The sequence below is a fragment of the Oryctolagus cuniculus genome, chromosome 3 (genome assembly GCF_964237555.1).
Source record: "Oryctolagus cuniculus chromosome 3, mOryCun1.1, whole genome shotgun sequence".
Taxonomy (NCBI): domain Eukaryota; kingdom Metazoa; phylum Chordata; class Mammalia; order Lagomorpha; family Leporidae; genus Oryctolagus; species Oryctolagus cuniculus.
This window is the reverse complement of record NC_091434.1, coordinates 179,387,213-179,412,360: the sequence shown is the minus strand read 5'-3', so window position 1 is coordinate 179,412,360 and position 25,148 is coordinate 179,387,213. Positions and strand designations below refer to the sequence as shown.

At 46.4% G+C, this 25,148-nt stretch overlaps 1 protein-coding gene across 1 annotated transcript; it reads left to right on the top strand.

Annotated features, from left to right (window-relative positions):
- Positions 1-57: 57 nt before the first annotated feature.
- Positions 58-24,156, top strand: ARHGEF5 (Rho guanine nucleotide exchange factor 5). The gene is made up of 15 exons (XM_008258075.4): positions 58-190; positions 8,294-11,501; positions 12,020-12,077; positions 12,509-12,573; positions 12,790-13,043; positions 15,570-15,730; positions 16,288-16,440; positions 16,723-16,852; positions 17,115-17,189; positions 17,604-17,693; positions 18,748-18,905; positions 19,527-19,688; positions 21,067-21,137; positions 22,621-22,725; positions 23,430-24,156. Exons 2-15 carry the CDS (start codon positions 8,306-8,308, stop codon positions 23,585-23,587), a joined length of 4,836 nt encoding a protein of 1,611 aa, XP_008256297.1. The 5' UTR covers positions 58-190; positions 8,294-8,305; the 3' UTR covers positions 23,588-24,156.
- The last annotated feature ends 992 nt before the right edge of the window (positions 24,157-25,148 follow it).

The window sequence follows — 25,148 nt, the reverse complement described above, 5'->3', positions numbered from 1 at the left end:
TGCCCCTCCCCCGAGAAGGTGTGTCCCTGTTTCCTCACCTGAAACTTCCTTGGGAGAGCCCGGTCCCTCCCTCCGTCCGGGCGGCTCGGGCGGGCCGCGGCTGGGGCGGCCGGGCCTGCGCGGGGGACTGCGGCGGCGCCCGCGACCTGGAGGGGCCTCTTGGGCCGAGGCAGCATGTGACAACGACCAGGTGGGTGCCCTCTTCCTCTCCCGTGCTCGGCTCCCGGCGGCCGCAGGGGCCGGCGGAGGTGAGGCACGGACAGGAAGGAAGAGGAAACTAGGCCTTCCCCAGGGACCAGCCCCTGCTGGGTCCCTGGGCGCAGGCTCCGGAAATGCGGGGCTGTGCCACAGGCAGAGCTCTGGGTGCAGGGTCCAGGGCCCTGGGCCGGAAGAGAGGGAACCTGGAAGAAACGCTCTCGTCTGGAAAATTTGCTTCCGGTCCAGTGACGGGTCTCTGCTCTGGAAATGGGCACCCTGCCCGGCTTCGAATTTCCGGGGCTAATAATCACGACTCTCTCCAAGGTCTGGGCCCTGGGGGAAAGCGATCCCCTGTGATAACTGAGATTCCCTCTCTAGACTTTTCTTTACTGTACCTTGCCTGTCTCCTTTTTCTCAACTAGGCCTGGGCTCTCCTTCGTTTACATTCATATACCCTTGTCTATATAAGGGTACGTCTGTGTACACACCTCTCTTCCCTGTTAGCCGTGGCTCCTTAACTTGGAACAGTGACTCCTGCCCTGCTCAGCACCTTGTTTCCCTTTGTAAGGGGGCACCCCAAAGCTTCATGCTAATCCCCACATTGAGTTCTTAGAGGTGAGAAGGGAGCTGATTAGAATTGGGGGCTGGGGTGGCGTTTCTGAGTTCTGAGCATCGCTTAAAGACTGACTTCCAGCAAGACTGTCCTGGGAGAGCTAATCCTAAAGCCACTGGGTTTCTCCCCTTCCTAGGTCTTGGATTCCCCAGATTTGTCCTTCTGTCTACCTCAGAGTGAACTCTGGCCAGGACTCTTGTCAAGTCGAGGGGGAAGGGTGTGCCAAACAGACAAGGGACAGAGGCAGTTTTCCTTTCATGCTTCCTCCCTCTGAACTCCAAGTTCTTGCATTTGAACAATCACAGCTCCCAGCTCAATGATTCCCAGTATCCTCTCTTTCCAAGACTTCCTGTTTTTCCAACACCTGGCATATGAAGAAGCAACTGGCCTAAGCCATAGCAAACTGGGCATCACGTTTTAACAGTCTGGGCCTGAAAATACAGCCATGCCAACCCATTGGCAGGGTCCTTGGAGTTTTGGAGGGAGGAAGAGGGGAAGTCAGTTCTGAGTGAGGCTGAGGAGGAAGAATGTATGTCCTAGGGAGAGAGGGGGAAAATCAGAAGGCATGTGAAGGGTTCCCTCTTATCAAAGGAATACAGTGATTCCAAATACATTCAAGAATCTTCATACAGTAGGGGCCCCTAAAGTACGTGGGAGCCCAAACATGATCTGTCTGAGGTTTTTGTGACCACGTTATGCACAGTGTCTGTGGAATAGACGGGAACACATCATTTGTGGTGTCTGGAGTGGTCAGTCACTGTGGGGTGCTGTGAGGAACAGGGTCACTTGTAATGCCATGGGTTGAACAGGAGTAAGGATACTCAAGTGTCAGTGGTGTAGATACAAGCAGCATCTTGTATATACCGAGGTTGAGTCACTCAGAGTGTTTGTGGAGTGAGGTGGTCCCTAATAGTGTCTGCAAGGTGCACTAGAACAAGGTCACCCTCTAGGTTTGTATTAAGAATACAAACAGGTCACTCACACTCATTATCTGTGTGAATGGCAATATTCCATGGGCTTCTGGGGTATAAGTCAGCATTGTCACTAATAATGTTCTTTTCTAAGATCATCTGGTCTGTAAGGGAGTAGATAATGTGATATCTTCAGACATTAAGGAATAGATAAGAAATGCTTAATAGTTTTTATTGGGTTGTTGGAGCATTCCTACAGTAAGTGGAACATTGGTCTTGGCAGTCAACAGTTCAGAAAGTTACATTTATTTTGATATCTGTATAGTTTTGGGTACATTAATTAGCCAGTAAATAAAGGAGTAGAGCTATACAATGATTTTACTCTCTATATCAAAATAATATATTTTCCTAACACATGCAGTAATATGGAAGATGTGTAATGCAGAAATATTGTTGCAATCTGAAGAATATATCAGTGACTTACGATATAAGTGAGAATATTTGAAATTCATACTGCTGAAAGATTTGGAAAGCATGGTCCTCAAAAAAAAAAAAAAACACTCAATAGCAGTTCAAAGATAAGAATTGTGACTGGGTATGGGAGGAGGTTTATCTTTGAAACATAATTTTATGTTCAGTGACTAGAAATGAAGAACAGCTAAGGGATAGGGAACTCCAGGGGGAATGGTCAGCTCTGTCATGCACAGTGCTAATGGGGTAAGTTGGAGGCCACATTATGCACAGTGTCAGACATAAAAGTCAGACATGGAAGGGCTCATACAGTTGCAAAATGACTCTGGTCTAGAATAAAGCCAGATCACCATGATGCTGTGCCGTGTCTTTCCCTGTGCTCAGATAAATAGTGATTATTCAGCCCTAGTGGAAAAGGAGATGAGAATGTTTCCCTCTAGCACAGTGGGGTGTGCGGAAAATAAAACTCTCTCTCCAGATGGATTTACATGAGTAAGACCATGTTTTACACATTTCCTTTTAGCTTTGTCACCTTCCAGCTCTGTCATGCCTGATTGCAATAGGATGACTAAGGCAGGATTGAGTATAAAGAACATTGAATGTGAAAGAATGTGTTTTCTCTTTGGGGTAAATCCACTGATATTTGCAAATAAGTAAAGATAACATTAGAAATAGTGTCAATGGCCTATCTCTCAGAACGGCCATCTTCCAAGTAATTCACCAAAATGCCTGATGCAAAGTGAAAGAGGAGAGGTACCTGGTATGCAGGGTGTATATGTGTGTGTGTGTATAGGTATATTTGTGTGTGTATATATACATATATATGTATATATATTTAGAAAACATGGGAGTGAATATTGTTCAAAAAGCCATGCCCCATAAAGAAGAGTTTATGATGTGACCCAGCATGCTTTTGGCACTGTTGTAAACAGACAAGGTAAGGGCAAGAGAATTAATATGCATATTGAGCATATTAAGCACTCGAAGAAAATGATCAGAAAAGAAAAAAGTCAAAAATAAATGTTATTTTTTTCAACTGAACCACCAGTCTGCTCCATCCAGAGAAGTATATTTTGTCAGAACCATTGGGAAAAAGCCTGAGCTGCTGGAACCTATGGCCTGTGAATTCATGACATCGTAAGTATAAAATGAAAAGGAAAGGAAAGGAAAAAGACCTCTGGACTACAGGGGAAGGAAGAAAGGAAAGAAAAGGAAGAAAGGCAGCAGAAATAATGTCAATATGGGTAGCTACTAGTTCTAGTGAATTGGTCTGCCATTTGGGATGCTGTCATGCCATATCAGAGTTCAAGTCCCAGCTCTGTTCCCTATCGCAGCTTCCTGTTAGTGCACACCTGCTAGACAGCAGGTCAGATAGCCCAAGCACTTGGATCCCTGCCACCGTATGGGAGACTTAGATTGAGTTCCGGGCTCCTGGCTTAGACCTGGCCATTGCAGGTATTTGGGGAATAATCAATGAACAGGAGCCTTCTCTTTCTTTGTTTCTATCTCTCCCTCAAATTAAATAAATAAAATTTAGGGGAAAAAATAGGGTCGGTGGGGTTGCAGGAGACAGATCTGCATTGTGTTACCATATTGCAACTGAAAATGGCCAGATAGGACATAGTATATATACATCTAGCCAGGATGTGTCAGAAACACCCTTATGTATTGAGGGACCACTTGTTTTGAGGCCTAATGGTGTATATAAGGGGTAAATTCTTGACAACACAGATGCAGATGAAGGGAGGCTACAGGTTTAGATGCATGGTTTCTTTGGCAGGTGGGAGTCAAGTTTCAGAAAGTGTCTACAGTGAGCAGGCATATTATTTAACATATTGAGAATAAGGTCACAAAACAGAATCATCCATGGTGATTATAGTATTTTATACTTACAGTTGAGATGTTGCAAGCAAATCACACACTGTCTGTCAATTAACTGGAAGAACACATGAAAGTCTACATGGGTACATTTAGGCATACTTCTTTGCCCCCACAAAGATGGTATCTGTGTCAATGGAGTGGCCAGAAACTTGCTACATACTACATCTGCAGAGTGACTGAGGACCTGCTTGTTTGGTTATGTCAGATTTTATTGCATATAGGTAGCCAAGGTAGCTCACTGTGTGTGTATGGCTATGCACCCACGTGAGCATGTGTGTGTACAGTGGCTCAGCAGCATTTTGGGCAAGTGGGCTTCCACTTTAAGCCTGGACCAGACTGGAAAAGTACAGAGACAGGTGCAGTGTGGGGGCCATAGGCACCAGAGTCTTCTGTTACCACTAGATGTCTGAATGCTTACAATAGACTTAAGAGTCTTCAATTCCGGTGCACCTACACCATTTGCTTTGGAAATAGGAGCTGGTGTCTGTCGCTCCCCCTCTTCATGGAGGAACGACACAGGACCCTGCGCTGTTCTTTTGTCTGCTCGGCTCTCCCCGGGTTTGCTGCTGGTTCTTCCCGGGTTGGCTACCGACCCTTCCACCTCCGTGGAAGGGCGGTTCCCCCTGCCACCTTCCCCACTTCCACGGGGGAGCGGCACACCGCCTGTCGGCTCTCTCGGGGGCTGCACAGGTGTTCCTTCAGATAGATGTTCCTCTTAGATGTTCCTGGTGCATGTTGTCTCTCTCCTCCTTTATAGTCCTCTTCACCAATCCGTGCTCTGCTACTCACACGCTGAGCGCGCTGCTCTCCTCCAATCAGGAGCAGCTCCTGCAGCTTGTCAAGTTGGTGAGAGGCAGCTGGGTAGAAGCTGTTTGCTCCTCTCCCAGCACCATATTGTGGGAGAGCAGATGCATAGAATAAGTCTTAATTCCAGTAACTTAGTCTAGTCCGAGTTGCTCCCAGTTGCTCCCCAGAGTGTCTAGGGCCTTTGACCTTCAGTTTCCTCATCTGTCAATTGAACAATGTTTCTGTGTGTTTCTAAAGATCCTTCCAGTTCATAAATCTCACATTTCTTCCTTTCACTTATTCTCCCTCTCTCAGATCAACAGTAATTACATTTTTATGACCCTTAAAGATTAATGATGCGGCTGGCGCTGCGGCTCACTAGGCTAATCCTCCACCTTGCGGCGCCAGCACACCAGGTTCTAGTCCCGGTCAGGGCGCCGGTTCTGTCCCGGTTGCCCCTCTTCCAGGCCAGCTCTCTGCTGTGGCCAGGGAGTGCAGTGGAGGATGACCCAAGTGCTTGGGCCCTGCACCCCATAGGAGACCAGGATAAGTACCTGGCTCCTGCCTTCGGATCAGCGCGGTGCGCCGGCTGCAGCGCACTGGCCGTGGCAGCTATTGGAAGGTGAACCAACGGCAAAGGAAGACCTTTCTGTCTCTCTCACTGTCCACTCTGCCTGTCAAAAAAATAAAAAATAAATAAAAAATAAAAAGATTAATGATGCACATCTTAATGTCATTGTATCTTCATTAGAACTATGAAGGAAGCTTTTTATCCCCCTTTTAAAGATAAGGCAATGGATGTTCAAGTGAATTAAATGATTTCTATTGTCTTAAAACTAGCAAGGATACAAAAAAGGCAGAACTACAGTATGAGCCACACCCTTTGAACTCTGTATTCCTCCTTCATTTATCGATGCAGTACATCTTAGTTGAGAACCAAGTAAGCTTCAGGCAGAGGGGACTGAGCAGTCAATGTGGAAGTGTTTGTGCCTTCATGGAACTCATGGTCTAGCCTGGGAAATAGACATTAAGTATATCCTCGAAGGTATAGAATGTGAGGAGAGGGAAAGGATTTTCTGGGGCAGGTGAAGAAAACTCGCGACAAGAATAATGCACATGAAGGCTTACAGCTGAAACAGGGGTGTGAGCTAAAGAGACTGAAAACTGGTGAGGAGGAGGCAGGTGCTGGAAGGCAATTAGGCTGCCAGAGAGGAAGTCAGAGGCTAGGATGTACAGGACGTAGAACCATGCTGAATATTTGGGCTTCATCTCAAAACTGTCGGGGGATTCAGAAGAACAAGTAGATGTGGTGCTGTGTGGAATGGAATTGGAATCAAGCCAGATGTGTGAGAGTCAGGGGCCAGGCTATGCCGCAGGGGCAGTGGCCTGGGTGAGCAGAAAGAACCTGATGGTGGATGCCAAGGGAAAGACAGCTTTGCAGGATGTTCAGGAAGTGAGGTCAGTAGGACCTGGTGAATGATTGGATGTGGTGAATTTGGGCCAGGCAGGAGAAAAGAATTCTATTCTTTATGTGAAAAATATTTGTTAGGATCTTATATTTGCCAGCTTTGGGCTAGGTGTAAGCATTTGAACAGGATAAAGTTTTGATCTCATGAAATTTACCTCATCTTGGTTTGAGATAAAAGGTAAATCAAAATGCACACATAATTATATAATTATTATTGTATATGTGCTACAAAGGAGAAATAAAGTGAAATATGGTTGATAAGTACAACAAAGAGAAGTACAATTTAACCTAGTGAGAGGATTAGGGAAAACTTAAGGGGAAAACCAGGAAAATACAGTACCACGCATAATAAGAATCAATATTTCTCACATCAATAGTGTTAAATTCTGACAAGAATCATCCAGAGTAAAGGTCCAAAGAGCCTTCTGTGGAATCAATAATATGGAGATGGTTGGGGACGTTGGCAGAATGGCGCTTCTGGAAGCTGGGTTGGAGGCAGGTGTCTGGGATGTGAAGACAGCAGATAGGGGCAAATCCTTCTAGGTGTTTGAAAGATGAGAGAGACGTGGGAATGCTTGAATACTAGTGGAGTGGTTCTAGCAGAAAAGTTGAAGGCCTGAGAGACAGAGAGAGATAACCCATAGTAAGAGGTCCCTGAAGAGGTGGGACAAAGAGGAAGGACACCTCTTGCATTTTCTGAGGAGGGATATAAAAAGAGCAGGAACACTTCTCACTTTGGATTGCAAGACATTGAAGCAGATCCACTTCATTGGATTCTGAATTCTTTGCAAATTAAATGAGATGTTTTGCTAGCAGTGAGAAGAAAGGCAGGGAGGTCCAAATTTTTAGCGATAATACAGAGTTCACATGGGTCTTGGAGAGAGAAGGAGAATAAAATAATGAAAATAAGTGTTCTGGACCTCACTGATGTTGATAACAGTTGTGTCTATCAGAGTCTCAATCTAGTGAGTCTGGATATCATTTCACTTTGCAACAATTATCTCTGTAATTGAAAATAAAATTGTTCCTGCATGACAGTGCTCCCCTAGACATTCTAAACCTGGTGTAAAGAAACTATAGTACTTTGCACATTGGCTGTGGTAACCTGACCTATTTAAATCTGATGTGAATAGCTTGGGAGGAAGATTCCTCTTCTGATACTGTTTTTCTGGGCTGTTAGATATATGGTGTGTCATACACAGTGTCTGGAGTAACAAGAGGCTGAGTCACTTTGGGTGTCCAAAGGATAGACACAGAGAGACTGAATTTGACATATGCTATTAATAGTCTAGAGGAGGGGCTGCCGCCTACGTGCAGGTATCTCATATGGGTGCCAGTTCAAGTCCTGGCTGCTCCACTTCCAATCCAGCTCTCTGCTATGGCCTGGGAAAGCAGTGGGAGATGGCCCAAGTGCTTGGGCCCCTGCACCCTCTTGGGAGACCCAGAAAAGGCTCCTGACTGCTGGCTTCGGATCTGCTCAGCTCTGGATGTTGTGGCCATCTGGGGAGCGAACCAGTGGATGGAAGACCTCACTCGCTCGCTCTCTCTCTCTCTGCCTCTGCCTCTCTGTAACTCTGGCTTTCAAATAAATAAATAAATCTTTAAAAATAGTCTAGAGGAAAATGACCACTCAGAGCATTTAGCAGTCTTGCAAATGGTCTTATGCCCAAATTTGACACCTCGTAATTCCCCTGAATCACCCATAAGGCTGTAAACTCCATGAAAACAAGATCATTGTCCCATTTACTACTGTATACTTAAAAGGGTCAGCAGTTAAATGTTTATTAAATGAATAAGAAATGGAAAGTTTTATAGGGGCTATAGCTTATTGTGCTGGGTACCACTTGTCTCAAAGAATAACAATGAATGGAACCTAGGAAATGTGTCACTCTTCTTTATGGTCCCTCCCTCTGAGAGGTGAAAGCAGACAAGGTGTCACAAACCGTTGTCTTTATTCTTCCTTAGCATTCAGCCCTGATGGATGCTGAGGAGCCTCAGTATGGAACCTCCACCCCCATCCCTGCCAAAGAGGAATTCAGCGTTACCCCTGAAGCTCTCATGCGAAGCAGCCAGATCCCTGCCTTGGGACCAGAAGCTCAAGAAGGCCAGGACCTATGCAATAACTGGGACGAGGGGCAGAGACTCTCAGCGACCCAGCCAAGCGAGTTAAGGGATGTGAGTGACTATGCAGCCGAGACCGTGCCTTCTTTCCCCAAGGAAAGTTCCGTGGAGGTGGACAGCGATCAGGAAACCTTTGTGGCTGAGGTCAGCAACACTCCAGAGCTGCAAGAGCCAATGGCCCAGAGCCTGGCAGATGAACAAGCAAGGATCCCAGCTCCATCAGAACTCCAGTACCATCCTATACAGAGTGAATGCCCAGGCATGGTCCCAATATCCAGTGATTTGGGCAGCAGAGTGGAGAAGGAATTTCAACCAGAACTGACTTCTTTGACATTGGAATTTGAACAAGCAGAAGAGAAGGGGCAGACCTCTCCTGGTAGTTCTCAAACAATGTTTTGGCCTCTGTGCAAAGAGCCCACCACAGAGACCAACCAGGCTGAAGGTTCTGAAAGCAGGATTATCCCGCAGGGGGAGAAGCTGCAGTTGGAGGAGGTTCAGGAAAGTCGAGGGCAAGAAGAGCCATTGCATCCCCAGGGAGCTCAGGGGCTGGAGGATTTGGGACAACAGACAGTGGAGTCTCAGGGGACAGAAACTCTGCAGAATGTTTCTTCTGATGGACTTTGGGAAGAGCAAGAACAAATGGTAGAGCAGGTGACTGGTAATGAGGAAGAAGAAAGGCAAAAAAAGGAACAGGTCCAGGAAGATGGGATACTGGGAAGACAAGGAGAAACAGAGAGGCTGGTTGAGGAACTGGAAGGTCTGAATTGTGGTGAGCAGGATGAAGAGCATAGGGAAAAGAATGCTGAGCATCAGAAAGGTCCAGAACAGGCAGAGCAAGCAAAGAGGGAATTGAGCGGGCCAGAGAAGAGGAGGGTCAGCTCTCAGGACATGGAGTGTCAAAGCTTGGTGGGCAGATCAGAGGAAATAACTAGACAGCAAGAAGGTGAGGGTCTCATGGGAAAAGTGATGTCAGTGGAGGGGCAGGAGGAGGAGGAGGCATTGTCAGATGAGCAGGAGCCAGGAAATTGGGATGGGAGCTTGCAGGGAGCAGTGGGAGAAGAGAGATCAGAAGAGGAGGAAGAGCACCATGGGCCTCCCACACTGGTGCTGGTACCCTCTGAGATCTCTTCTCCCTTTGACTTCTTTCCAGATGGCTCTTATCCCATGACTCAGGTTCCTGGGACTCAGATGGAGCCCAGGGCTGTGGAACTGTCCCCCATAGTTCTGACCCCTTTACTGGAGCCAATAGAATGCTCCCACCAGCCTGTTTCTCTACCAGACTGCTTTCCTAAAGTGGAATCACCTGACAATGAAACGGCTCAAGACACTGAAACAGCTCAAGAGAGCCAGCAAGAAGAATCTGAACTGAGTAAGGAGACAGCATCCAGCCAGGGGACTGAGGTGGTCCCGGGTGATACATCTGTGACTCCTTCAAGGACATTGGATGCAGCTTTATCCAGTCCAGCTGAAGTCTCTACTATCACAGCTGCATCATCTACCAGTCCCCCAAGTCCTTCTCCCAGGAGTGAGACCTCCAGAGCCCCTCTCTCTACTGACAGTCCATCTCTCTGTGAGGCTTTCAAGATTCCCCTGGATACCCTCCATGGTTTCCCCTCTGCAGAGGCCACCATGAATCCATGTGCCAGCTCCAACAGATCCAGCCTTCAGAGCCCTCCAGCCAACTGCACAGGGGCCATCCAACACCTACGGAGCAACTCCTTTCCAGGCTCTCACAGGACAGAGCAGACTCCAAACTTGGTGGGAATGTCGCTATCTTTATCCCACTCAGAGTTGCCCCAGAGGCCCCCCAAACCTGCCATCTATGGCTCTGTAATCCCAAGAAGAGACAGGAGAAGAGGTAGGGACTGCAACATCATTTCAGAATGCCCTCCGGCATTTTCCACTCCAAAGCAGGACTCTCAAGAATTCATCTCAAATCCGGAGAGGCCCAGCAGTCCTACTTTTAGCCAGTCATGGCACTCCCCACATAATTCATCCTTTGACACAGAGCCTCCTGCCTATGGTTCGTCCCCATCCCTTGCCTCCATGGATCTGCGGAGTCATGAACCTCTGCCCCCTCCTCCCCTAGAGAAGAGGCATGTCCATCCCTCCATAGTGGAGAGAGATGGCCATCTTCACACAGTGGCTCCCACACTGAAGCGGTATAGCCACCCTCCTCCATTGACCCTAGGTTCAGGGCTACATGGCATTCCTAAGGCCCCACTTCCCCAAGTTCCTGACCCACTTGTGGCAAGGCAGCACCGACCTCTGCCATCTACTCCAGATGACACTCACCATACTCAAACCACTTTTCCCCCCAGACTGAGATACAATAAGCCATTACCCCCAACTCCTGATATGCCCCAGCCCCACCAGTCTCCCATTTCTTCTTCCAGTAGTTCAAGGATCTACAGGCCACTACCCCCTATCCCCATTATGGATCCTTCCAGTGAACCACCCCCACTGCCTCCAAAATCCAGGGGGAGGAGCAGGAGCACTCATGGAGGACTTCCAAGTTCAGAAGGTCAAGCTAAACCAAGACCTGTTGGTCAAGACTGGACAATCTCCACTCCCCCTTCTGCTGGACGTACCTCCTGGCCCCCTGCCACAAGTAGAGCTACAGAGTCTTTGGCTTCCACCAGTAGAAGTAAGAATGAAGTGTCTGGCATGGCTTTCAGCAACATGACAAATCTTCTAAGCCCCTCTTCCCCTACCACTCCTTGGACTCTGGAGTTCCATGGACCCACCCATAAGGGTGAGCAAGGGCTCTTGGAAGAGCCTGAGGCCTCTGCAAGAGGACCTGTGAGAAGAACAGCCCCTCAGGAAGAGGCCAATAGCTCAAGGAGGTCTGTAGTACCAGCAAGGCAGCCAGAAAAGCCCAGCCATCCCCAGCTGGAGAAAGCATCCAGCTGGCCCCATAGGCGGGACCCAGGGAGACCACTGGAGGGCAGCAGTGGCCAGGTTGTGCTCCCTGGTGAGGGGCCCAATAAACAAAAAAGCTGGAACCGGCAAGGCCTGCGCAGACCTTCCATCTTGCCTGAAGGCTCCTCAGGTGAGCAAGAAGCAAAGACCCCAGTGACACTAATGTCAGACGACGCTTTGTCCAATTGCTTATCACTTCTGTGATCTGTTCCCAGGCCTCTGCTGGTCCCTCAGCTGCTTTCACCCATATCCATACCCAACCGTCATCTTCCTTCTTCCCGTCTATCTCACGGCTTCTCTCCAGTCAGCCTTCCTTTCGTGTGCACCTCTTTTTCCCAGGGCTGTTTTGTTTTCTCTCCTACTTTTCAGTCAGTGCTTTTTGCCCACCTGATCTCCCCTGGGCAGTTGAGATGGCAGCCTCCATTTGTCCAATTCTCATTCAGAAACAAGGACTGGGGAAATTGCTGTTCTGTTCTCTGCTAATGCTCTCTGCTCTGACACTGTCTTCCCTCCCACATTCCCCACATTCCCAATAGATCCCTTTTTTTTTCCTTCTGGATATCTGAACCTCCCTTTACAGGTCTTAACTTCTTCAGCTGTCTCCGTTGTCCCTCTGAAATCTGTTACAGCACCCATTTCCATTTTCAGATCCAAGAGGTCCAGCCTTGGAGAGATCCTCTGGCCCCTCAGACACTATTGTTTTCCGGTGAGTCCACCTTTCTCCTTAGAGACACACTTGTATTCTCTTCACTGAGATTTCTAAGTTAGGATTTTAGTTGATAAGGGTCCTGGAAGCCTGAGTGTCTCATGCCTGTCTCTTTGGGGAGTAGGGAGAGGAAGACACAGTCACCAGTATTCCAGTATAGGAAGATTTCCTTATACCTGCCTTGTTCTGCCAGCCAGGTCTGAGTCACCTACCCTCCTAAGCCCTTCAGCCATGAACTAAACCCCATGAAAAATTCCACATGACTCCAAAAATGCTCTGAACCATCCCAAGTGCATCCAGTTATATCTCTGTGCCTCTCCAGGGGATTTGGTCCTGACATCCCAGCACGTGCCCCAGAGGTTAGACTGTCTCATCAGGGTCCTCTGGATCTATGGCCAGCAAGCAGCCCACAGCTCTTCTTTACTCCACAGAGAGAAAAAAACAAAGGACGTGATGGGAGGCTTTTCAAGACGTTGCTCCAAGCTCATCAACTCCTGTGAGTACCTTGAAACAAAATTCTAGACCCAGGCAGGGGTCTGGCCAAGACTGGAGAGGCACTTATGGCCTTCGGCAGGGGGGTGGTGCTCTCCACTGGGAGATGGATTGCCAGGAGAGTCAGAAGAGCTGGGCAACATCCATCTGTTTCTGGGCCTCCGCTCACCTTCCCTTCCTCCCAAACCCCTGCCTCTCCCGTGCTTCCTCACCCCTCTAGCCCAGCTGCTATACCAGGAGTACAGCGATGTTATTCTGAACAAGGAAATTCAGAGCCAGCAGCGCCTAGACAGCTTGGCGGAGGCACCTGGTACTGCCTCTCCCAGGCAGCATCGAAAGACCCTGGTGTCCTCAGAGTCCTACCTGCAGCGCCTCTCCATGGCCTCCAGTGGCTCCCTCTGGCAGGAAATCCCTGTGGTGCGAAATAGCACTGTGCTGCTCTCCATGACCCACGGAGACCAAAAACTGCAAGAGGTACCAAGTGGGAGCAGGGTGAGGCGGTGGAGGGTACAGAGAAGACAGCAAAGTCGTGTCTGGCTACCTCCTTATCTTCTCATCACACACATGTGTTCATTAATGTCCTGAAATTGTTTTTGAATGTCACCACTATCCTTTTTCTACACTTCCTTATGCCATAGGCTCTTTACTTCCCTTATTCAAGCAGGGTTTCAGGCTACCTAAAAATTTTCATCTTCAACCGACATACTTACAGGGGCCTTTGGCTGAGTCCCTTAAAGAGAGCACCTGGCAGGTGTCCTACCCTCACTAATCTAGTAGAGACTTTAGAATAACCACAAGTGTCTGCTGGGCCATTACTTTCAACAGTGAAACTATAGTAGAAGTGAAATTATAGTCAAAGCTATTTGTCTGACATTAAGCTATTGTCATCTATAAGTTTTATATGGGAGTTTCTCATATTCTCAGATCTAAAATATGAAGTAGACCCTTTCTTCCTAGGAAAATAATATGGCACAATGGAATAGAATAGTGTTAATTAAGTTATAGACCAAATGACCTGGATGACCAGTTTGATAATTGCTATTACACTTTGGCCAAATTACTTGATCTTTTAAAGGTTCTGTTTCCTTGTTTGTAAAACAGAAACAAAGAGTGAGTGGGGGAATCACAAAAGATCAGTGTCTTATACATAGTCATCATTCAAAAACAGCTCTCTAATTTTAAGGAAGACAGACATGGGTTTCATTCATGGCATCACCTTTTACCAGCTGTGTAACCTTAGGCAAGTTATATAACTTCACTAAATCCCAATCTCCACATCTGCAGAGTGAGGACAATGATGACTACCTTTGGGGCTGCTGTGTGGTTTAAATGAAATAACACATTTCTGGCTTAACATAGTACAGGGGTTGAGGAATATTTGTGCCATACTCTCCACCTTTCAGAGGCAAGGAGGAATAAAATTTTGACTAGAAGGACTTAGAGAAAAACAATTCTTTCACCTCATCAAGTAGAGACAGCTAGACATTTTTAGGCTTTTCAAATCTCAGGCCCAAGGGCCCTGTTCTGATCAGAACTTTTAAAGAGCATGAGAGATGTTTAGAAAATCACTGATCTGACCATATTTGGTCTTCCATCTGCTGGTTCACTCCCCAATTGGCCACAACGGCCAGCACTGCACTGATCCAAACCCAGGAGCCAGGAGCTCCCACGTGGGTGCAGGGGCCCAAGGACTTGGGCCATCTTCCATTGTTTTCCCAGGCCATAGCAGAGAGCTGGATTGGAAGTGATATATATGTCTCCAAAAATACAAATGAAAAATGAGGTTCACGGTGATTAAATGAGCCACCAGAAGTCTAATCATCAGTGAATGTCAGAGCAAGGATGCACAAACCTTCAGTGTTCTGGCTCCATGTTGTATGAGAAGGTCATCTGGCTATGGCATTGGTTATCCAGGCAATTGGGTTATCTGTTTTCTGCCCAACTGTCCATCTGAAGCCCAGTGAGAAGCATGAGCCCAGCTAGAGACATGGCCATGACTCATTACTCCCCCTGCTGGAACCTCCAGACAGGGTCTCAAGCACTGGGATTTTTCTTTGTTCTTTTCTTTTTCTATGTTCTTTCCATTTCTCCTCCAACCCCAAACTGAACTGTCACCTTCATCTCCTGAATCTGTTCTTTCATATCTCTGACTTAGCAAATGATTCCATCATTCACCTATTTAGCCAACTCAGAACCCAAGGCATTCATCTGGATTCTTCCTCCTCTTTCAAGCCCATTTCCAGCAAATTACCAAGTCCTTCCAAATCTGCCTCCTAGATAATCATGAAACTGGCCTACTTCTCTCCATCCCCATGGCTCTTCAGGCCTGCGTCTCTCATCTGATGTTACTCTAACATTTCCTAACATGGCTCTACCCATGTCATCTTTCCATTTCCAGATGTTGCTTAGCAACATCTTTGTAAAAAATAAATCTCATCAATTATTCCCCTACATAAAGTTTTTCTTTGTTTTCACATTGTCTGAATTCCAAACTTTTTTACATTGTTTATATAACTCTCCAAACCTCATCTCCCCTTGCCTCTTTAGCTATGTCTTTGGCCACTATTCTTGTGCACTTGGTTATAAAAATGTTAAATTTGTTTAGATTTATTTTTAAATAAATTTCTTTGTGTATATATGTTATATAGCATGGTGTTTTAGAATACATATGCATAATAAAAAGGTCACTATAATGCAAGAAATTAACATCTGTTATCTCATAATGTTACTCATTTTGTGTGTGTATGTTATTTAGATTTCTTGAAAACATATTTTTCTCTTACAATTTTGGGAGCTACATGTCCTTTGACATCTAGACTAAATCCTACTCGAATAGTTCTTTCTGTGTCTCACCAGATCAAATTAGGTTCTAGTGTGAGCATTTGCTATGAAAAGAATCTCTTATTCACCACTATGCCCCTAAGATATAACACAGTGGCTGATACACATTAAGGAGTCAATAAACATTTTTAATGACTCTTCTTTCTCTCCAACTTCCAGGCCAAATTTGAGCTGATAGTGTCGGAAGCCTCATACCTGCGTAGTCTAAATGTAGCTGTGGATCATTTCCAGCATTCAGCCCAGCTCCGAGCCACCCTGTCCAACCAGGATCACCAGTGGCTCTTCTCTCGCTTACAGGATGTGCGAGACGTCAGCACCACGTGAGATTCCAGTTCTCCCCAATTCCTTTTGTTTTGTGTCACTACCTTTAGCCTTTAAACTTTCAACTGGTTTATCCCTCTCAGAAACCCTCCAATTGCCACAGTTGCAGGATGAAATTGGGCCTCAGCTACCTCCATGATTCCCAGTGCCCACAAGGGTAGGAAGAGCAAAGAAGAAGGGAGAATTTGTGGGTAGATAGATATAATGGATAAATAAATAAATAAAGGATATGTCCTTCCTGGGTTGAGGTTATGAATGTACTATGTCCCTCACTGCATTGGAAATGAGGTATGGAAACCATCTAGAGATCAAAAAACCACAATAGAATTTAAAGATGAATTTAAAGATGGAGTATTAAGATCAGAGTGTTAAATCAGTATAAACTAGAAACATTCTCGGAGGGAATTCTAGTAAACAGCAAGGGGCACAGTGCTAAGGTGAGCCAATAGAATTATGAGTAACTGAGAGAAGTCAGAAGTGCAAGGTATAGCAAGGGTCAGCCAAGTGCTTAGTTGAGGCCCAGCAATCTCAAACGACTTGTTTAAATACTGTGCAGGTTCCTTTCAGACCTAGAAGAGAACTTTGAGAACAACATCTTCTCCTTCCAAGTGTGTGATGTAGTCCTGAATCATGCCCCGGACTTTCGCCGTGTCTACCTGCCTTACGTCACCAACCAGACCTATCAGGAACGCACCTTCCAAAGCCTCCTGTGAGAGTGATCCCATGCAATCCCCATTTGGGCCCTGCGGTGACATTGCACCAGTCCTCAGCCCAGAGAGCACATGTTCTTGTGCCTGCTGTGTTACCTTATCTCGAGTTCCAACCCCCCTCCAAATTAGACTGCCTCACCACTCACATCTGGGCTCCCTGTATTTCAGCTCCCTCCATTCTTTCCCAACCCACCAATAGTCTACTGAACTTCCATTCCCCATACCTTTACCGATTCCCCGTTGCTCCTCATATCCCTCCTCACTGAGACTTGCTCGTGCAGAAATAGCAACAGCAGTTTCCGAGAGGTCTTGGAGAAGCTGGAGAGTGACCCCATCTGCCAGCGTCTTTCCCTCAAGTCCTTCCTGATTCTGCCCTTCCAGCGCATCACCCGCCTCAAACTGCTGCTGCAGGTAACGTTGTTCCTTGGTCTCTCCACTTAACTCAAAGGATAACCTTGGGAAGCCCTGAGGCAAAGAACTACCCATTCTTCTGCCACAAAGCCACATCCTGTGGGTGATGTGAGCAGTCTCCCCACTGCACATGCCCTTCTTTCTCAGAAATATTTGTGGCTGAAATTTTGTCCTTGACCTTCTTCATTAACCAATCCCAAATTATGTCCTCTTTTCTCATTCTGTCCTTCTGCCTGGCTCCTCCCTACTGTTTGTTCTCTAGAACATTCTGAAGAGAACACAACCTGGCTCCTCAGAGGAAGCAGAGGCCACAAAGGCTCACCATGCCCTGGAAGAGGTAGGCAGCTTCCCCCTCTACTCTTACCCTGGATTGCTTTCGATGACTTTAGAGAGCATGGTAGTAGGACTGTCTATGCAAGGATTCAGCCACCTCCCTGCACCCAGAAAATCTCCAAATATACCCAACCGTCAGGTTCCTCTGCCACCCTAAATACACAACACATCCAAGGACTATGCCCACACTACCACAAGCCCCATAGTAAATCTCATTTTCACTCTTCAGTCTTGTTCTGTCCTTTCATACAAGGATATCAGAGTCCTAGGACTTGACTTTGATGCTCTCTTTAATTCGTTGCAGCCTAGTAGAACAGTGAGGCTGTCACAACTTATTTCCAGATTCCTTGCTGTGGACTCAAAGGTCAGAACCTCTAACACCATGCTTTTCCCCTTTCCTCACCCTGCTCAACCTCAGCTGATCCGAGACTGCAATAACAACGTCCAGAGAATGCGACGGACAGAGGAACTGATCTACCTGAGCCAGAAGATTGAGTTTGAGTGCAAAGTGAGTCCCTCCCTTGCGTTCACACCCTGCTCCAGTTCTCTTCAGTGCATCCCACAGAGCAGCCATCTTTCTCACACTCTTCCCAGCCTAACCTCATTCTGCCCACCTTCTGTTCTGTCCTGAGACACCCACTTCAGTCTCCAAGATATAAGTGGGAAAAGGAAGGTGCCTTTGATCTCGCAGTGAGAGGATACAAACTGTGTATGTATCTGCTTGTGAGTGTATAAGGAAACTCTGGAATGATAATAAGAAAAAAAGGGAAAATAGTTCCCTGAGGGAAATGCAGAGGTAAAGGAGAGATGAGGGAGAGCTTCTCAGGATAAGGTTCTATAAAGTTGGTTTTTCGCGCTTGTGCGCTCGTAATTTAACGTCTCCTTCTGGTCTAACCAAAGCAACATAAAATTGAATTCAAATTTAGAGCCAACATCTCCCATCCAAACACAAACCTAAAATGGACATTCAACATTTAAATTCCAACTCAGAACAGATACTGTCTTTACCTACCAGGAAGAAAAGGAAAATCCCTTATCCACATAGTGATCATAGGCTTCATCCGTCCCCAAAGCAGACCCCACCCACCCCTACCCATTCTCCTTGTTCTCACCGACTGCTCCTCTCATGTTTCTGATTAAAATCAAGGAAGGAACAGATGCCAGAACTGTCCCTAATCTTTAGCTTCTAAGATACAGCATACTGTTCCCTGCCTTGTTCCTGCACAGATGCTAACTAGTGTCTTCTGTCTCCTTCATTTCAGGATTCTAGGGCAGAACTCTTTCCCATAGAACTACCCTGGGTTGTAACATGGGCACCTGCTAGTTGCATGAGTATAGTATAAGCACAGGAGCCATGCACCATTGGGCAATGGTAGTTAGAGGATTCAGAGAGAAACAGAATCTAAAGAGATGTGTTATAAACAAGAGGGAAGATGTGGAAGAGGTGACTATCAAGGGTAGGACTTAGGGGAAAGTGGCATTGGGAGGAGACTTGGACTGAGAGGAAGCAATGTGTTTTTCTTGTCTCTGACTCTGCCTTCCCACTCTTTCCCTACCTATAGATATTCCCGCTCATCTCACAGTCACGCTGGCTGGTGAAGAGTGGGGAGCTTACAGCACTTGAGTTCAGTGTCTCCCCTGGACTGCGAAGGAAACTGAACACACGTCCAGTCCACCTGCACCTCTTCAACGACTGTCTGTTGCTGTCTCGGCCCCGAGAGTCAGTGACTGGAATGGGAGACCAGAGCACAAAGATGGGAATGGGATGAGGCAAGAGGGAAGCTCTAAAAGGGACAGAGTAGGGTCATGTTCCTAGAGGAACTCTTCTGAAGAGCTCCACACATATAGTCCACATCACGGCCTCCAGGGGGTGGGGTGGGGGAGCCTGAAACAATAAAGGGGATTCCACTGTGTTGTGAGATCACGGAGCAGCACTTGTGCTGTATTATAGACAGGGAGCAAAATATGCCGAATTAGCTTATCACATTCTCAGATCTATTTGTGGTTTCTTTAGGCATGGCTCAACCTAGAGATACTTACCTAATTCCATGTCTTACCCCTGATGTCCTAAAGACCTTAGAAAATCTATACTGGATCTGTCTTTTCAATTATTCAGGACAGTTACATACCCATTGCACTAGAAAGGTGGTTTGTAAAACTGGCAACAAATCCCTGAAGACTCTGGGGCTATCTCTTGAGAGCAAGTCAGGACCATCTGAGGGTTTTATGAGGATTTTCAGGCTAAAGATGCCAAGGAAAGAGATTTTTGAATGTGAAGATTTGATGGCGGATGAAGTGCAGAAACTCTTAGCAGCCTGTTAAAAAGATTTGTTTTTCACAGGGGCAGCCGCTTCCTGGTATTTGATCACGCTCCCTTCTCCTCCGTCCGTGGAGAAAAGTGTGAAATGAAGCTCCATGGACCTCACAAAAACCTCTTCCGACTCTTCCTGCAACATAACGCCCAGGGCACCCAGGCCGAGTTCCTCTTCCGCACCGAAACTCAGTGAGTGAGGCTGGGCAGAGGAGTTGGGCAGTGGGCAGCCTGGGGAGAAAGAAGGAACCAAGGCAGAAAATGTGTCCCGAAAACAGCCACAGCACCACATTCTGGCCTAGGGGGCATCCATTAGGAAACCTAAACTCCTAGAGCCTTTAGACAACTTGCAGGAATTTGGGGATGGAGAAGGCTTAGCATCATTTCATACCATTTAGTTGAGAAGGGCAAGGTCAGAGAGGCATCAGAAAGGAGACAGAGTGAAGAACTAGATACTGGGATCCATGAACAAATGCCAGCGTCAGTCTGGTGGGCTCATAGGTGACTAAAATAAACACTGGGCGCCTTTTGCTTTCCTTGCTGCCACCTCCCAACCCAGCCCTCAGTTGAGCAGAAATCCCTGTGTTGAGAACCTTGATATGTTCATCTTTTCAGTAATAACTTTAAATATATTCACACATACACGCATGTTTGGGAGTATTAATATCCACAGAATCTGGTACAAAATGTCTATCGTAATGAACATCTAAAAGGCTGTATCCATTTTAAAAGATAGAAGAGTCTTTCTTTTAAAAGTCTCGCATGATATCTCATGATTTCAGGATACCCACATTGTAAACACTTCTTAGTGTTGTATGAGGAGGGTGCCTCAGGTGGGATCAGTAACGCCTGTCCTCACTTGTGGAACAGAGGGCCTGGTACAGCGGTTCATTTGTAAAATATCACATACGGTGAATGAGCATATGCAGATTCCTCCTTGTTCTGTGGTGCTTTGGGTAGCATCTTCCTGGAACAAGAGCATCAGCTCCAAATTACCCAGAAACATCTGGAAATGGAGGCTAAGTTAATACCAAAACCTTCAGATGGTTACAGAATTAGGCCTGAATTACAGTTCCCATCAACAACAAAATTAATAGGTATATCTCCCTCCCTGAACTAATTATTATTATAGAATAGTTTTCATCTTTGTGATATCTGCTTGAAGGAGAGGGGCAAAGGAATATCAGGAATGATGCACAGTAGTGGAGAGAATCTAAACTGAGTTGACCATTTTGTTCAGTACAGTTTCCAAAGTGGGAAAATCTACATGTGCTTAATTGACAGTTGGTTTTATGCTTCCACTTGTAAAATATGAGAAACCATTAGTAAGATCCGCCTGCAAAGAGAAGGGGGAAAATAAGGTGTGACAAGACACATAGACATATAGTTCAAGACTTTGTCATATTTCCATCCAAGTTCTGTTGACATACCGTAGAAGTCACTGAACTAGACAACTTTGAATTAGACGAGCCCTGCTCACAGTCATCTGCTTTCCACACATTAGTCCTCATCCTACGTCCTACACTTGCAGAACTGCAGTTCAAGTTAGGACCCTGCTTTGTTTTCTCAGAAGTGAAAAACTTCGATGGATCTCAGCTTTGGCCACGCCAAGAGGGGAGTTGGACCTTCTAGAGTGTTATGGTGAGTGAGGGTCTAACCGGGAAAGAAAAATGACAGAGACACGGCTTTCTTTGGATATAGAGTTTTAGGTAAGGCTGAGTAGTAATTCTATGGAAATATTATTTATCGCTTTTCCCCAGAATTTCAGTGTGGAAAACTGGCCACTGGAGCTTGAAAACCTGAGCCCCATCTGCTTAAAATGGCTCATAACCATGGCAACATCTCCCCCATATACTCCCTGTCAATAGTTTGCTCTTTGGCTACAAGAGTTGGGAGTTGCGGGAGGATAGCCACGCAGATGTGTTCTAACCATGTCCTGCCTGCACAGGATAACCTGAAGCCACTCACCCCAGGCTTCCAGGCATTCGGGGCAGCCACAGGCACACACATGTTAGCCACGTGTCTATATCCACATTAAGGTACTAGGACTTCTCTTGGATCTCATATTAGCCCCACGGTTCTCCAGCAAAGATTCCCTAATTTATATCCAGAGAGAAGCTGAACTCAAAGGAACTCTGGGTCATTAGTGACCAGAAAGAACAAATAAATACCCTTAGATGGGGAAGTAGAACAGTGCTGTAAATGAGTTCTGTCAACTTCTCACTGTGTGCCCTGTCTGCTGGGCTTCAGTTCCCTGTGCGTAAGGAGACCAAGGTAACTACTCCTCCTTTGCTATGATCTTGTGAACGGCAGGTGGGATGAACTTTAGGAAAACAAGTCCAAATAATGGTACAGTGTTCTGTTTGTTTTCTGAGAGAACCAGTGCAGTGTGATAAAGTAGAAAGAGCAGTAAGCCCATGTAAGGTGGAATAGTTATGTCAGGCATACTTTATGGCTTGTCATCTTGACCCACAAAGCCATGGATGTTTTGTGCTGTTCACAAAAATATGCAAATCCATACATTTCCCCAAGATTCATCTTGATCAATGATCATCTTGATCATTTACAGATGAGGAGGGGAAGGTAAAGGGGATTGAGACTCTTGCTTAGGTCGTATCCTGACTCGTCTCTTCCAGCCCCGTGTCTGATACTGTGAAGGAAAGAAAGAATGAGTCACAGATGGATTTTGCAATGTATATGGATAGGCCACACACGTACATGAACCAATTAGATAAGGGGCAAATTCCTTGACTAGTCAGTCTATTTTAAAGGAGCTCGGAATCTTCTAAAGGCCAAAACTCAGGGAAGCTTTCAGAGGAAGGTCAGTGTTCAGCTGCATCTCAAGTACTTGTAGTGATGAATAACTAAAGGTGGTCACAATGTATCTCTCAGTTCATCTTCCCTGGAGAAGCTGAGTTTTTGATCATTTCAATTCTGGTATTTCTATTTTTATCAAGCATTTTGACCCCTCAAGATGAAGATGTTTCCAAGCGCCTCTTTTGTCTATAATTTTCAGTGGCCCAAACCTACCTCTATCTCAAGTCCTCTGACCTCCCCCTACAATTCGTTATTCATGTTCCAATCCCCTGTCTCCCCTAATGTCTCTCCCAACTCTTTACCGAAGACTCCCCACAAGTACAGTGCCTTCGAGCCTACAAGCCCCGCGAGAATGACGAGTTGGCACTGGAGAAGGCTGATGTGGTGATGGTGATTCAGCAAAGCAATGATGGTAAGAGGGAAGCTCCACAAGGAGTAGTCCAAGCACTGGAGGCAGGGCACTGTGGGGAGGTGGATTTGTTTCCTAGAGCTGCCGTAACAGAATACCACACACTGGGGGGCTTCAAACAACAGAACTTTATTCTCTTGCAGTTTTGGAGGTTAAGAGTAAAAATCCAAGGCCTTGGCAGGGCCATGCTCCTTCTGAAGCCGTAAGGAGGAGCTTTCCTTGCCATGTCCAGTTCAGTAGCCCCTGGTGTTCCTTGGCTTGTAGCAGCTTAACTCCAGTCTCTGCCTCCATCTTCTTGGGGCCACCTCTGTGTGTTGATGCAAACTTCCCTCTTCTTATAAAGACACCAGTTATATGGGATTTATGGGCACTTTACTCTAGTATGACCTCATCCTAACTCTACCAGTTATATTTAGGACAACCTCGTGCCCAAACAAGGTCACATTTTGAGGTGGCAGGGATTAGAACTGAACTTGGGGAGGACAAAATTGGACCAAAACAGCGGAGGAGACTCGGGAGTGTGTAGCTGTAGACTTCTTCAAATTTAGGGCAGCCGTGGTTAATACTTAGACAGGTTGGCTTCTCATTCTTGGGGAACCCCAATTCATTCAGCCTTAACACTCAGAAAAGTCTCCAGGAAAGAGGTCCAGAGAAATCTATCATCAACTTGTCCCAAGTCATTCTTTCTATCCACCCTGTGCCCACAGGCTGGCTGGAGGGTATGAGACTCTCAGATGGAGAACGAGGCTGGTTCCCCATGCAGCAAGTGGAGTTCATTTCCAACCCAGATGTCCGTACACGGAACCTAAAGGAAGCCCATCGAGTGAAGACTGCGAAACTACAGCTGGTAGAACACCAACCCTAGCTGTTCTCTGGAAGGAATCTCCAGAACTTGAGAACAAGCTGCTCCTGCAGAGAGCTGGCCCCAGAACCTTGCCTACAGAGGCCTTCCGTGGATCAAGAACTAGACCTTCTGAAATCCCAAGGACAAAATCGAGCTAACCCAGTCACTCGTCCCAGGCCTCCTTAGTTGTGCTTTGTGCTTGGTGGGGGGATTCTGAGGGACTTCACACTGGACTCTGGGAACATGGATTTGTGGGGCTGAGCCAAAGAACTTTACTTCTACTACTGTGTAGTTGGCAAACATTCTCTGCTTCCAGGTACAGACTCAGAGCTGGCCAAAGTTTCATTCATGGCTGTATATGTTAAACAATCTGACCTCAGTCCACCAGAAGGAGATGTTGAAGGAGGAATAACACCTCCAGTTGGGGGAGTCAGCCTGGTCACCTGTAGGTATCCTCCAACCCTAGAGCTTTTCTGGAATTATTGATGTGAGGTTAATGCATGCGTCTCTGAGGTCTATGTCTCTTGGTGACATTGGTGGTGATGTGAGGGTAGTACTCTCTCACTCTAATAAACTTGGCACTTCTGCAAGTGTTTTCTTCTCAGACACCTTTGCACTGCACATGGACTCATAGAAGATTCAGAACATGGAATGCTATGAGGGCTCCAGCCTTTGCTTTAGGTGTTATGGAAAACCAAGCTGGTGCATAAATTAGGGCAGCTACTGCTAACTCTGCTTCATCATTCCTGAGTTGGGGAAGTTTTATGCTTGTCACGGTTTCAGAGACTGTAGGGGGATTGAGAACCACTGAGGGGTGATAAAAGCCCCATTTAAACCTTTTTTCCCCCATTAGGTACAGATATAGACTGGTTTGGTTAGACTTGGAAGAGCCTACTCAGACTATTCTTGACTTTGTGTTATATTATTGTAAAGCTACCTTCCCAGCTGTTTTCTCTGTGAGAGGTACCTAGAAGCCAGATCAAGAGACCTGAACTGTGGTTACCACCTGCCATGATTCCAGCTGTGTTACCTCCAATCCTCCATATGTAAAATGCAGGATAAGATGAAGTAAACTCCAAAGTCTAACTAACATTACATTATTCTCTACCTCCTTTTTTTTTTAAGATTTATTTATTTATTTGGCAGAATTACAGAAAGGCAGAGATAGAGAGAGAGAGGTCTTCCATCTGCTGGTTCACTCCCCAGATGGCTGCAAAAGCTGGAGCTGTGCTCCTTCAAAGCAAGGAGCCAGGAGCTTCTTCCGGGTCTCCCACCCGTGTGCAGGGGCCTGAGGAGTTGGGCCATCTACTACTGCTTTCCCAGACCATAGCAGGGAGCTGGATCAGAAGTGGAGCAGCTGGGATTCGAACTGGCACCCATGTGGGATACTGGCACTGCAGGCAGCAGCTTTACCTGCTATGCCACAGCACCAGCCTCTCTACTTCCTTTCTGATTTCCTTTCTCAATTGAAGGGTATTCTAACTTTTTCTCATATACAGTACTATATAACAGTGACGTGATTGTCTTGTTATGCCATCTTTTGATCTGGATCATTATAGTCCTTTTTTGAAGATTCTACAAT